General features: G+C 33.4%; 1 protein-coding gene across 10 annotated transcripts in view; it reads right to left on the bottom strand.

Moving 5' to 3' along the window:
* kst (spectrin beta chain, non-erythrocytic 5 kst) overlaps positions 1 to 15,758 on the bottom strand; it is a 446,615-nt gene that overhangs the window by 81,878 nt on the left and 348,979 nt on the right. For all 10 annotated transcript variants that reach the window (XM_081759067.1, XM_081759061.1, XM_081759058.1 and 7 more), the window contains exons 18-29: positions 13,570 to 13,673; positions 12,489 to 12,638; positions 11,679 to 11,869; positions 10,206 to 10,397; positions 9,376 to 9,457; positions 8,531 to 8,608; positions 6,276 to 6,403; positions 5,691 to 5,928; positions 3,525 to 3,664; positions 3,057 to 3,327; positions 1,352 to 1,506; positions 36 to 144 (exon numbers count right to left, since the gene is read on the bottom strand). In XM_081759067.1, the coding sequence (XP_081615193.1) occupies positions 36 to 144; positions 1,352 to 1,506; positions 3,057 to 3,327; positions 3,525 to 3,664; positions 5,691 to 5,928; positions 6,276 to 6,403; positions 8,531 to 8,608; positions 9,376 to 9,457; positions 10,206 to 10,397; positions 11,679 to 11,869; positions 12,489 to 12,638; positions 13,570 to 13,673 (1,838 nt within the window). The remainder of the gene's footprint in view (positions 1 to 35; positions 145 to 1,351; positions 1,507 to 3,056; positions 3,328 to 3,524; positions 3,665 to 5,690; positions 5,929 to 6,275; positions 6,404 to 8,530; positions 8,609 to 9,375; positions 9,458 to 10,205; positions 10,398 to 11,678; positions 11,870 to 12,488; positions 12,639 to 13,569; positions 13,674 to 15,758) is intronic.

Genomic DNA, 15,758 nt, shown 5'->3' with positions numbered 1-15,758 from the left:
GAAGTTCCCTCTGCACATAAAAATAAAACAGTTACCTGATGTTTTTTCAGAAGTTCTTTGCAGCTTCGGAGATCTGATCCAACTTCACGTGACTGAAGTGAAGTGGCAATTTCTTCGAGTTTGACCCGAGCGTCTTCCATAGTCCTAAAATTTAGAGAGCATTTATTTAAACAATTGAACATGAAGATCCAAGCTATACATGAGAAGAAAAGAAAAATTAAAGAATTAAGGAAAATAATAGATTATAAGATTGTATATATTTAGAAAATGCTCGCTACAGCACGTTTCTCCTATATCGCACTTGCTTCTCTCTTTCCTTTTACAAAGAGACATTCTAACAAGAAGTATGCCGCGTGCCAAAGAACTAAGAAATGAATTAAATCAAGATCAGTCACCCTCGTTACTAAACGGTTAGCATTTGCATTAAGTTTAACGTTCCTTTCACCAGTGAGGCTACTTGAAACGTGGACCTACAGCTTGATGCGGTATCCGAAATACATGAGCTGCCGCCAGGAATCGAACCCGGATCTCCTGTGTCAAAATCGCATACTTTAATCATATAGTCACGAGGGAGCTCTACTAAAAGGTTAGCGTTAGGGCCTGCTGCAGGAGAATGGAGTTCGATTCTCAGCTTCGAATACAATTTTAAGCTGTAGGTCCCTGTCTAATTCCAAAATAATGAACTAACCAAGATAAATTACGAGAGAATTACGTGCTTGATAGAAAATTGCATCTACGAGATCTAATATATATACGTAATTGTTTGAACTATTAACAAGGCAAAATCCAATAACGATGTAAACAATTAGGGTTTATAGTAAAATTCATTATGCATTGAAACAGAAGAGACTACTACTTATATTTGACTTCAAAATATAAATCAGAAAACAATGCTTTTTTCCACTGAATTTGAAACAGCGAAACTGGATAAACGCCGACAATCAAATCAAGGTTCCCGAATTATTGTGATCGTGCGTTATCGACGCTATTATGTTACCCAGGCCTTCCTAGATCAACCACAAAGCCTCATTCTTGAGAGCAGCATTCTGTCTTAGTTCGATTGGGCTGTACTACAACTGACATTTGTTGTACTTGGCCAAACCCAATGACTATTCTGAAAGTATACCTCACCAACTGATATATTTATATAAGGTGTAGAGCATAGCTCTCAAACAGAGAAAATGTGTGCCACTAAGTCTGTATTCCTAAATTAAATTCTGCTCTAGCTGAACACTTTCTCTTTCAAATTCAACGTAATTTCATCTACGATCTAGATCTTCTAAAACGTGAGCAAAATAAGGAACAATATCGATAAAATAAAAATACAACTTAAAAGTTAGCAACACCGTACCTGTTATATGTATGTTGTGCTGCAGCTTGGCGTAGTCTCCTTCCTTTATCCTGAGACAAAACAACAAGTTCGTCCCATTTTTTGTTTAAATCCTTGAGCATTTTGCTAACATCATTTTGTCTATAATGACCCTCATTGATAAGTCCTTGCCCAGTCTGTTGAGGAAAAAAAAAAAGTCATTCAATTCAGTGTTACCGCTACTTAACCTATGTTGTATCATTTTACCTGTATATATAAGAAACTTTTATTTATCTTTGACAATTTATTAGTATTATTTTCATTTTTGAATGTTTCTCTCATGTAATCAATCAGCTTAGAAGCGATACCAATCTATAGCTCTCAATGAATGTGAGGTATTATAGACTGCCCTCGCTTGCCTTTCTATGATGTATCAAAATTAATCCATGCAAAACAGTATAACTTTTATTTTATTTTTTTTTAATTAAGCTACAACGTAATGTAAAAGCAGTAAATCAACAAATATTATCATTTTTCCTAATAACTTTAAAATAGTAATTCGTTGAGTTTACAGGCAGATAATTGTCAAATTACCATCAAATACAAACTTGATACGGAAACATGTTCGCTATTGTATATACAAATATAACAGATTAAAAATACCAGGTTATGATTGAACTGAAATTACTAAACCAACCAATTCTCTGAATTAACTTTTACAAAATTATTTTAAGATACATGAAGGTTTCAAGAAAAAAATAGCTAACCCAAGATCTGTCATTTTTAGAATAATCATAATTTGCTCTTTAATATTAGAACGACATAACTACATGACATGCAGCATAAACTTAAATAACTATACATGTACATTACAAAAGTTTACGAATATTTAATCTGAAAACTGTTCAAGCTGCAATAATAAATCTAGTAGTATATTACAGACTGCTACAGCAAACTATGGCCTAATATTGAGCAGCATCTCAGATTTTCAATGTGAAATTTACTATATCAGAGCACTTATAGAACAATGTACAAGTATTGTGCAAATACATATTCATCATGCATATGTATGTATGATGAATAATCTTGTAAGCATCTTCCATATGTAATTTTAAAATACCGTTGCCTATTTGAAAACCCCACTAATCCATCATTATAGTCAATTACCTATAGTCAGGTACTATCCATAAATTAAATATATTATTGCTTTCCTCTGTAACGTTACAATTTTCCTTAGTTCTTACGATTCAATGTAAAATTGCCTATTGATTAGTTTAACTAGCAATTCTAACTGCCATACACCACTACAAACCACGAAAAACAATTGATCTGACAGAAGATCGAAGATTCACTTCATTTTTAACAAGACATGTAATAAATTTTATACGAGAACATGCACGTAAGCAGAATATTTACTATTTATTTCCTGAAATGGACATTAGAATTGCTTAACCAGTATTTCATTCGATTAAGAATTTATAAATAAATAAATTCACGAATTCTCGTGAGAATTACATGAAAATTTTACTCACAAAAAGTATAACACTATAAAAATCCAACATATTATGTTTCACATAGTGTTTAAAATCCACCGACATTCGATAAGCATCTTACAACCTAAATCGTTTCCCTACACACAATCTTTGATTTCTGATAAAATGAAACATTTATGTTCGTCTTCCACAACAACACATAAAATTACTCGAGAATTTTAACAAATGAACGAAAAAGGGTGAAAACAACGAACCTTATTAACACTACGCAATCGTCCTTCATTTGCTCGAAGTTCTCGTTCGAAGGCTTCGTGTTTTTGTAACTTCCTCTCCAAATTTGTTAGATCTCGGTACGATTCATCAGCTGCTGTCTTTAATTTGTCTCCCAACCACACTTGAAGATCGTCTACATCAGCCGAAAAGTCCTGGAAAGCATGTGCTGCTTGAAGGGCCTGTCTCCTCGCCTGTGCTGCTTCCTTTACGGCATTACGTCTAGCCAGAACTTGATTTCGACGATCATCGATGCTACGAGATAGAAAATATAGGGTTGTTAGAAAACATGAATGTTATTCTAAAACAAAAGAAAAATAGCATAACGTAATATAATAACATAAAATGTTGAATTCTGAAATGAATATTTACAAATGCATGCAGTGTTAAATCTACAATTCTGCTTATATTGAATGAGATATGATCCCGAGCTCTATAACCAAAGAACTTACTATTTGCTGTCATAATGTTGAGCTGCTATTAATTTATCTGCCATGTCACTAAAGGACTTTAATCTTTCATCTTGAGCGTATAAAGTATTTTCAAAATCTTCATGTCGTTTCATAAGTGCCTCCACATCATCTATTGAACCCTACACAAGAAAAAGAATATCTATGAAACAATTAATACTAATTTCAAATTGATAAATTATATGTACACTTGTGATGCATACTTGAGATTTAATAAAATGACAATTGGCCACTGTAAAACAAATTGTATTTACAGAAAAAGCTGTTAATGTTAGCTGGAAAATTTCAATGTATAAAATAGAAAACTATCTCGTATAAGAGTAAATAAGAATTATTAGCAAATTTGTACACGAACTGCTTATACACAAAATTTGTACACGAGCAACTCACGATCGATACTTTAGTTTTAATGTACGCTTCAAATCGTGAGAATCAACAAAAGTACTTTATATCAACAGTAAAATAATTTAGTTATTCCTCTGCTTTTGTAATAAATAAGAATTAAGATCACTGATTAAAATTTACAGAATTTGATTTGTTGGTTTTTAAAAATATTAACTATTTATTTTAGGTTTTCAACAAGTGCCAATTTTCGAAAACTTATCAAAAACAGGGAAATATAGCATTTCTATTTATAATTCATCAGTAAATATATTATTCAGGTTTCAGAAAAGCTTCCGATTTAATAAATAAATAAATGTGGTGAGTTGATTAACTGAAAATAATGACATATTACATACGCGACGGGCGTCCAATAAGTTATCTACCTACATAGGAAGGAATGCAGATAGGCTCGCCTGGTTATCACTTGTTTTTCGATGTAGTCCTCATGGAGATCTATGCATCGTCGCCACTTTGTGGGCAGTGAAGAAATCCCCCTCTCCTCAAAAAAAAAAAAAAAAAAAAAAGTTTTGCCATGGCCTGCAAACCACTGGGAGCCTGTTGGACCTCGTTGTTCAAGCGGTGCTCCAACTTCTACAAATCAATTGTTTGCGGAGTCTCAGAAACATTCGCTACGCGGCAGAACACAAACACACTGCTCACGGCCACTGTATTGCTCCGACTGACTTCAAATTGCGCCCCGGAGTTCCCAACAGTGGCCTTGACGTGCGTGTCAGGAGTCATTATGCTCCGCCCCTCCCTTTCTGTCTAGGTAGATGACTTATTGGACGCCCATCGTATGAAATTCAGTTGTACTACTACGTAAATATTTGCAAGCGATGAAACAGATTTTCTGCTCGAAATAGTAACTATTAAGAAAATGAAAATGAACTTTTTGAGTTTTACGTCCCACGGTTATGCCGGTTAGGCTAAAGGAGACGGTGATAATAAGAAATGAGTGAAGATGGTAAAATGAATACAGTGGGAGGAAACGGGAGAACCCCGAGAAAATCCACGAGCACGGTGTTTATCCACCACAAAGTTCACTTGGTGGGAGCAGAGTTTGAACCCGAGACCCCAAGTAACTATTAAGAAAACTGAGAGAGAACAAAATTGTTGAAAGTTGAATCTCAAAACGGGAAGAATTAAGAATCATACTTAGTACCGATGGTGTTAAAACGCAGTATGACACAATTGATTGAGATAACACAGTGAAATTCATGACAATGAAATTCGAAATCCACATTAAGTATTATGTTCATGTGCGCAATTTAAACAAACAAATTCTATAACACTCTAAATGTCTCTATATTCTACTATTTTCTGTTAGTATTTTGAATATCCCACATTAAAGATATTTTTTTCATAACAGTTGAAGTTTATTCTAGGGAACTATCTTCTGTCTTAATACACCTGATCAACTGTCGCTGAGAATATATTATTCAACAACTGGCAATGAATTAGTCATTATTTCTAGCTTCATAATTCCGTGAAATGTAAAATGTCTTGATAATAATCTGATTTAACTCTCTCCGTCATTTTTATAATTCTCCATTAAAACTACAATATTATATGTTCTATTCTTTTTCTGGCTCCACCCATAATTATTTTCTGCTACTTTTGCATAGAAACTTATATCTCATACATTTTAGAAGCCTGTTACAGACTTTCAAAATACAATGTGTTTTTGATGTGTATATATTTTTCTCTACCTTCTCTTAAAAAATAATAATAACACGCTCATACTATCTACAATGTTTTACTTACACCAAGATCAGTGAATTCCAAAAATGCTTCATGACTAGAAGTAGTTGCATCAATTTGATCTGCTTCTCTATTAAATAGCTGTAAGTCGTGGCACTGTTGTAGCCAATCTCCCTTCTCCTGCCACCCTCGAAGGACAGCTTGATGTTCCGCCTGTAAGCGGGACATTCGTTCACGGATATCAACAAGGTCGGGTGCACGCTGCAACAGCTGATTACCTAAATCTCCAATCTCTCGAAATCTGTAATTGACAAAAACAAGATTCTTTGAACGTTTCTTGGCAATAATGTAATAAATTTAATGTAACCATTATTAAAATACTGTACTCGGAACAATTTAATAACAATGAAATTGTGATATGTACTAGAAAATAAATAATATGTACTATTGGAATATTTCCTATGTTTAATGCATTTCATTCTTACGCTATACTTATAATCTAATTATTCTCGGAATATAGGTATGTCCATGACCTTAGTAGTTTTTATTTTTTTACATTGAATCAATAGTGTGCATAAAATTGAACATTACTTGATTTACTAAGTAAGAGAAACTAGAAGTAATTCACTTCGTAAAATTTTCACTTACTCATCTTCATGTGCTCGGATGTCATCCCCCAGTTCCTGATGTTTCTTCAGAAGGTTTTCGGCTGTAGCGACATCCCTTGCAGATTCATCAGCATTTAAAGCTTCTTTTACAGTTGCAACCCAGTTCAGCTGAGAGAAAAAATAAAAGGATAAGTGAAGTTTACTTACTAAAATGTATAGTTTTATCATTACAATGATATGTACACATATTTCCAACACTACTACAAAAATTTTGGTGGTTAGCATCTTGTACAGACAAGGTTTCTTTTAAAGCTTTTTTTTTTTTTTTTTTTTTTTTATCAATTACCTATGTCTATTTACTTTGAAATTAATTTCGATTTGTACTTTCCTCTGATCAGTTAATCATAAATTGGATGACGTATTAGCTTTCGTAATAAAAAAAAAAAGTTAAAGGGGAAAATAAGACACATACGCAACAGGATTAAAAAAAAAAAATCCCTTACAAGGGGTACTATCAAAATGGAAGTTGGGGTTTCAGTATTGCTTAGTAGATAAGATATAATGTACTAACATGTATAACCGCATGGAACGACGGAACCAAGTAACTCTGAACTTGCTTGCCAGAAAGCAGATCTTAAAGGATATGAGCAAACGGCAGAGAGAAGACGACATTTTGTGTGCTCAAATTTCACGAAAGTTACTCAATTATCGTAGTCTAAAAGCACTTTCACTAAGGTTCAGAAAGGATCCCCATTTCCGGGTGGTATGTCCAGTTTTAGGAGATAAGGTATCTATGGAGAGGAAAACGAGCAGAGGCACTCTTTTTGTCATAGAAGTGCTGGTCAACTACATAAAAAGAGTTAACCACAGTCATAGGAAATCAACACTGAATTGACATACTCGTTGGCCAAACCTATCCCCATGATATTTTATGTTATATATATTCTTTTATAGAGTTATGTTAAGGATAAGCTTCTTATCCCTCTTCCTGCAATAGCCATTGACAGCATTACTTCCGACAGTACGAAAATTATAAAACAGTTACTGATAATTCGAAAACTATAGAGTGAGATTGTTTCACGTCGAGCACAAAATTTGACAATATTTCTTACAGAATGAAATTACAATTCTGTGCGTGCTACGTATGGCAAGTGTTGAAAATCCTGACAATCATTTATAGTAACTTTAAGTAGGAAGCAAGAATTATATTTCTGAGTTTTCGGCATCTATGCCATTTTAGCCCATCACGTATGAGGGATGACGTCCCTCGGCGATCACACTACTTGGGGAAGTAGAAAGGAAGGAATGCTTGGTGTGAATGAGAAAAAAAACTTACTCAGGATGGCTGACCTGACAAGGCTTTTTACACTTTTTCAACAGTGTGTCCCCACCGGGGATCGAACCCGGAACTACTCTCAACAAAGGCGACAGTGTTAGCAACTACGTTATGTGTGGCCACAACGCCATTTAAATTCAAGCTCCAGGCACATGATGTTAATTCCCGCACAAAATAACTCAATTAAGTGAATGAAACATATGCATTACTTCCTTCGGTATACCGGTATATCAAAATTTATCCACCCACATACGTATCATATCACTTATTACTTCGTAGCTAAAAATTAACATTTACTGCGTTGAGTAAAAAGTAAGGGAACTTTAAAAATCCATAGAACACTTCTTGTCACTTTATGTAGAAGTTGAACGGTAGTTGGAACAAGTGCATATCTTTTTTGCTGTATGTTAATCTATCAATTAGTAAGAACCATTTGAGTTCAAGTACAATTTTCTTTGAGCCTGAAAAAATTATTATTATTATTATTATTATTTACTTCATTTTACATTACCAAAAGGCGCACACAAATTGTCCGCCGTCCACCTCCAAACTATCTGACAACAGGATATTTAGGGAAGGGGCATGCAAGCTTATTGATGACTAATTGCGAGTTCTTCTTCTATTAAGTTTCAACATTTTCTTAAATATTACTATACCTCTAACTTTTTCGTAACATAAATACATTTTTATTCTATAACATTCAACTGCTAAATGCACAATATGATGCAGTAGAATCAATATATTAATTATACCCCGTTTTCTAGTTCTAAATCATGATATAATATAATCATATTATATATATATATAAAATACTCTATGAGAAGTTGTCCACATAACTTCTATTTACGAAAAAACAATTCAAAATGCTGCCTGAAATATTTCCACGTTCGAGGTGAAGTAATAAAAACACTTGCACAAAAGACCGTCTGAACAACACACAAATCGTAAAACGAACTTACCAAGTTTTTAGTGCCATTCATAAATATTTGTTGTCCTACAGCATCTTCTAATCTTGATCGACGCTCAATAGCCTTTGTCTGTAATAGAAAATTTATCTTCAGTTTCTCTGCTGTGAAATTAACAATACGAATTTAATTCTCACTTTTGGGCAAGTAAAGAGAAACCTACAATCCGAATAAAAACAAAATACGAAAGATGTTTATACATATCACAAGTTAATGCGAAAAACTTTGATTTATACTTTGTCCTTCGAAGAACGAAATATATTTGTCCACAAGAAGAAAGATTGAAGAATGAACAGAAATATCTGAATGTGTTATTTCTAAAGAATCAATAAATGAAAAATATAATGATACATCAAATGATATGCATAGAATTCACAATCACACTTTACAACGAGACAGTCCTGGTGATATTGTAACTATAGATCTTAGGAGAGAAACATAGAAGAAATATTTCTATTACGCTCGTTCTATTTAATTGAGTTGCAAAATTTTATACTGTACAAGAAATGTTAATTATCTCCAAAGTAGTTGCAGAGATAAGCCAAGTACTAATGTTTTTACATCAAAATTAACGGCTTCGCCCTTTATACCGAAGTTCTTTTCTCGATTTATATTATGGAAGTATTAAATATGCATTCGCTCACAAAATTTAACGCCAATGAATAATATCGGAGCCCTACATAAAAGAATGTGTCCTATTAATTTTCCTTCTTAATGTTTTGTTCGTTTTAGTATCTGTAAATTTTTAAATATAAGTTGCACATAGGTGATTTTTGTAAGAAAAGCATTAAAAGAGATAATATAAATAATAACAGAATTTAGAGGATTCGTTAACGTACCTTGACTTTATCCCATAATTCTTGGATTTCCTTCTGTCTTGCGTTAACATTTCCTCTTTCATTGGGATACGAAGATTTTACCCTAAAAATAAATGAGATTATGAAAAATATTTTAGGAAGAAATACGAGGTTTCCATAAACTTTTCATTTGACTTAATTAAAATACTCACATTTACAACCTACAGTTTCGATCCCTGGTCCGATGATTTAGAATACAAAAATATTATTTTCATATATTGCTTGGTTTATCACTAACTTCAATACAATAAATTAGAATCACATTTGAAATAGGCGGGCGTTTTGAATTATTCTTACGGTAACTTATTGCTTCGCAGAAAATGTAGCAATGCACTTTGATAATAAATCATGATTTAAAAAAATAGAAAAATAACTATAATTAGAATAATACCAGAAAACAACCCTAAAATGTGAAACCTAGAAACCAGAACAAGAAAGTAGAAAACATAAAACTGCAGTCAACCGCGAAGGTTATCTGCACCCAAGGCAATAATACTTTTCGGTGCTTTATCGTCTCCCTACACGATATCACATAATAATTACAAATATTAGGCAAATTGCTTCTCCCAAGCCTAAAACCGGACAATAATAATAATAATAATAATGTGTATGTCATCCGCACAGAAACCTAGTCACCTAGAGCTACTAAATTTTGTACACAGATAGATCTAGGGCTGTGCGATATGTCGATATATCGATATCGTCATATGCTAGTTAGCATGATTTAAGAATTTTGAGTAGTTAAAACTATTCACGACTTATTCACGATTTACGAATGAATGAAAAAAAAAAAGTATACAAAGAAAACTCACGAGTTTGCTAATAGGTTGACTCTGTTGACTTTCTCTTCGACGGGTGCCAGCTCTCTCTCCAGGTTCTGGTGGCGACGTTGAAGTGCCTGTACAGTCTTTAGGTCAGGACCGAGTTCATCTGTATCTAATTGCGTCATCTTCTCCAGCATCCAATCTCTGGCTTCATCACATGTTCGATTGAAAAGCTCAACACTATAATGAAGAAAACATAAAATTAATACTCTATGCAATATTAGTACACCATGAGCTCTTCGGACATATTGTTTTATTGTGGGGACCTCCGAAAACTATCGACAACTTAATTCTATTTATTTAACATATTAAAATACTTAATATAGATACAGTGCTTTTAAAAAAATCATTTATTGATGGATACATGAATCAACCAATAATTTTAATCTGTAAACAACTACTAAATGCAAACTGATTTATGAAAGCTGAATCGATTTACACTTACTATCAATCTCTCTTTTGTTTTTACTTTTTATTTAGAAAATTTATACTGAACTGATTTAAAAATATTAACACATTTTTCTTCACGCCTATAAAGGTGAGGATTCGATGAAAGTTCAGTCTAAAAGTGCAGCCGGAGAGGTATCAAACTCTGTTCACCATGATGTAACAACTACGTTACCCAGTCCACTTTCTGTCCAGCACACACATTTCCATTCTCCTGACAACAGTAAGTCCTATTGTGTTCAGTATTTAAATTAGAGAATACCTCTGATGGTTGACATAACATCATATCCTCTACAGGTGCGAATTCGATGAAAATTCAAAGGACAAAAAACTGCGACTAGATAGTCAACTCCTGGTGTCTGGCTTACCGTGTCGGTGCAGTAACCACTCTACTTACTCAATCCTTTTCTCTGGCAACTCTCACACGCTTTCAGGTATTCAATTACTGTAGACATTGGTATGTCCAACCGCTACAGGAATAGTGATGCACCTCATGTGGTTTAAATGTTCAAGCACCAACCTCAGCAGAGGAGTATATGGCTGGTCACGAAACGCTATGCTACGCTGTAGAGCCGGATTCGATTTCCAGTCGTCGCATTTTCTTCATTTTATTTTCAAAAACAATGATATTTTTTTTCTTTCTTTTCTTTTTCTTCTTCATTTATGATTACCTACACCGTTCGTTTTATCTGCCATGACTTAGTTTAATAACTTTTACTTTAAAACAAAAATTCTGAATAAAAAAATGCAAACAAACTTAATTCACAGTCAAATTGTCGTGTACTCTGCAGCACGTTTATTTTGTTCTAAATATCCTGCAGTGTAATATTTACAAATGTAGTTCGAAGAGACAAAGTTAATATTCGATTGCATCTTCTGAAACAGATTTTTTTTTTTTTTTTTTTTTTGAATGAATCCTACTTTCATGGGCAGATAAAGCATATAAACCGAGTTTAATCCAAGATTAGGTTAATCTCAGTCTTAGTTTAATCCAAATCCTGAAATAATAGATACCTTGATGCTCCTTCCAAACTTCTTTCCTTTTGTCCTTTCAACCAGTTTAGATGATCCCATAGCTGATGGATTTGATGTTGACGTGCTTTGATTTTATCCAGCTGACTATGACCTTGCCGAACGAATTCCTCAACAGCTGCATCAAGAGCTTCAACACGTTTACTACTAGCGGACAGGTCTGTAAGAAATTGCTATCAAGAAATAATGAAATATATTTGTTAATTAATGGACTGAAAACAATTAACTAATACACACAAAAAATACAAATTAATGTTTAGCACTTTTATTTCTCTAAATTCTTACCACGAGTACAATTTTTTTTAAAAAAAGCAATATTATGACGCAAAATAGAAATAATGATTTAGTTAAACTGCATGAATTGCCAAAAAGTTAAAGAAACTGTAAAATAAAACACAAAAGAAGGAAATTATGGATGAAAGTAGGAGGAGGTACAGTACATCAGAAAATTACAAACGATTAGTAACGAATTCCAGACATCATTTATTGTGTGATTTTGAAAATCAAAACAAACTAATTACTGCTAGTACCCAACTATGACTCTACAGAAATATAACTTCTTTTCTTTCAATTACTCTAAAATACAATTCAGGCATATCCCTTGTAAGTTGGCCAAAAATGCAAATGGAGTCGTCCGCCATTTATAAAATTTTTATGCATTCTACTCTATAAGTATTTCAGTTTCAATATTAGTAATTCACTAAAACCACATTTTTAGCATTCTTGACCTAATGGCTGATGCACCTAATTTATAAACACCGATAATGGTGCAGAAGACAAGAGAAGACTTACTTCGAATTTGTGTTTGGCAGTTTCAACATTATCAGCGCTATCGTCTGTTCGTAGCATTCGTTCTTTGTCCTTAATCCATTTTTCGAAGTCATCACATTCACGATAGAATCCATACAAATGAATTGCATCCTCCAGGAAGGCGTGCCTTTTCTGAAAATAGTTCGGGTATTAATAATTTACTTCCAGTCAAATTAAACAGTAGATAGTTCAATATAAGATTATTTAACATATTTATCATGAATTTTGTACTAAAATCACAAACTGGCAACAATAACAATTAACTTAATAATAAAACAGCGCGATAAAGATCTGGGAACATTTTTTTAAATTGAAGTATTAACTTCTGGGCAAATGATAGTTATTCCACATTATTAAAAATAACATTTATATATTAAATTACATTTTTCAAAAAAATTGCACATTAATACATCAATAATTAAATAAAGTAAAATACGTATATTAAATAATTAGATGCACTTTGCTGAATTTAATTTTAAAGGAAAACCAATACTTGTTGGGGTAAACAGAATACTCTTTAATTACTAATAGAATACAATGAAAAAAAAACTGATACAAGCAATACTAAAAATGCATTTGTGAATTTATGTTCTGAGAAAATAAAATAATACGTATATAAATACAGTTTAATGCTAGTATTTTTATTTACCAAGATTTTCAATACAGATAGAAATTTACCATGCATAGCAAAATTACCTGTTAAACTAAAAATAATGACTTAATTTTATAACTTTGCTTAACGCCTAAATATTAACAATATATTTGTAGATGCATCCGTTTTAAATAATCTCTCTTCTTTCACTTAATTTACTAATCAACATTAGAAACATGAAGCTTTTATCAACTTATAAATTTTTTTAACTCGTACAATACTTTATTTACTAACGATCACACAGCAGGCCTGAAAGTCCACTAAAGTAGCTCAACAGATTACACTTTCTTGGTTGACTACAACTAAGTTTAACAAATAAGTACAGCTAAGTTTAAGGAGTATATAATTCAGAAAATGTCTCTCTTCATAATAAAAAGTGAGCCATCATTAGGCAAGAAAGAAAGAACTTACCTGCGCTAAGCGTATTAGCTGATCATAAGTAGAGTTAATTTTCTTCTGACGCTTCTCCACATTCTCGTTTTCATCTAATGCAAGCTTCTTTTTCGGTGGTTTATCTGTAGAGAAAGCGAAATAAATATTATATATATATATATATATATATATATATATATTTTAGAGACATTTAACCATGGGTAATACTCAATGTATTGGCTAATGTAAACTCCTTGACATTAGCCGACGAAAATCTACAAACAGTCAGAAAACTAAGTTGGGTGATGTATGATCAAAGTATGGCTCTCACTGCTGGTACTTTTGGTTTTTTAGATCGGAGTTCGATACCTTATAATTCAAGTAGATCTCCAATTGTCTCCAAACAGAAATGCCACAAATTTTATGTTCTCATTGAGTCTAGAATCACACGCGTCACCCATTCCACTACAGGACAACACCCATTGTTTACAATGTAAAGACTTAATTTATATAATAGACTTAAAAAATTCTATATAAAGTGAAAAAAAGAAAAAAAACAAATAATTTACAATAATACGTTTAAAAGTAACGTAATTCTATACTGCCTTAAGAGTTTATATATGTAAAAAAAATATACGATCTGATAAAAAAATAAAGATCTGTTTGCTTCGTAAAACTCTATATACGGATTCTCTAACGCTTGAATACCCCAATTATTATGAACATTTATACAAGGGAGATTCATTAAAGACCCTGACCTAGTTTGAAATTTTAATATTTTAACTTATAACACTTTCTATGTTACAGGCATTGAAGTAAAAGAAAATGTGTAGATGGTTACAACTGAACCCCGGACAGTGATCAAGTTTCTGTACTTGAAAAGTCACATACCAAAGGACATATTTCATGAGACTGAAGAGACTTAGGAGAAGCAGCTCCATCATATGACATTGTGAAGCCCTGGCCATCGTCAGTACAAATGAGGTGGGACACACTATTATCCATCGAACTCACTGCGTTACCGTTGGAGGATTGCCGCGAAACCATTCGAAAACTAGCTGAAGATGTCAGAAGAAGTGTGAAATCTAAGCGTTTGCATATCATAAGGTGTCTGGCCGATGGGTTCCCCGGCAAATGACATCTTTCCAAAGCAGGAACAAGTCACTTGGTCCTATAAGCTTTTGATTCGTACCACGAAAACCAGGACCCCCCCCCCCCCCCCAGACTAATAACTCAGAATGAAACATAAATCCATCCTTGACCCAGAGTGTAACGTCCAGTCAAAACAATGAAGATGTACAGTACATACTCATCAACTCCAGGGTGTCTAATAAAATTCCAAAATGAAATTTCGTGACTTTTTCGTGACCTCTTCTTTACCAAAACTTAAAATTTCGTAACATTCTCAAGAGCGAATTTGGGTGCGAATTAGGCCGAATTTTCATGGATGAGTTAGAAGCGTGCTTTGCTTGCGATTTGGTAGCGTCTAAAGCTGACCATAGATATTTTTGGTAGTAACGTTTGACGTTTTATAGAACAAAATTTTCCTCTGTACTTATATTTGTATAGATAATAATTAAAAAAAAATTCGTGATCCAAAACCTAATTTCGTGACCTTTTCTTAACTTTCATGACCGTTTTCTGATTTCATGACTTTCTTGACTTTTGTCACCGATAGACACCCTGAACTCCAAAGATGACACATGTCCAAGCCTCAGCGGGCACGGTCATGCTTAGTTTCTTGGTACCAGCATGTATTGGTGAATTTCCTGGTGAGAGTGTGTCACAATTACAGAGACATTTAAGCTTCATTGCTGCAGGAATTACGAGATTCCATCAAAACCAAAACACGTGGAATAGGGACCAAAGGTGTCTATATCCTTCAAGCTAACGCTCCAGCTAGAAACTCATATGTTGCTCAGACAGAAGCAAGATATGCTGGTATAAAATCTTTCTCCGTCCTCCGTATCCTCCTGACCTTGCACCGTCTGACTTTCACTCTTCCCAGCCATGAAATCGTTTTTGAAGGGAAGGCTTTTACAAGATGATAAAATTCTGATGTCAATTCATTGCTTCTGAAACAATCTGCGATCTTCTACAATCAAGATCTCTGCAAGTGAATACAGCGATGGGAAAAGTACATGGCTATTGGAGATGAATATGTAGAGGACTAATGTCTGTACCAAATTTTGTTTATTTCAGTCAACAGTAAGTGGGTCAGAGGAAAT

Source organism: Thermobia domestica, chromosome 5 (genome assembly GCF_964235325.1).
Source record: "Thermobia domestica chromosome 5, izTheDome1.hap1.1, whole genome shotgun sequence".
In the NCBI taxonomy this organism is placed as follows: domain Eukaryota; kingdom Metazoa; phylum Arthropoda; class Insecta; order Zygentoma; family Lepismatidae; genus Thermobia; species Thermobia domestica.
This window is presented reverse-complemented; position numbering and strand designations above follow the sequence as displayed.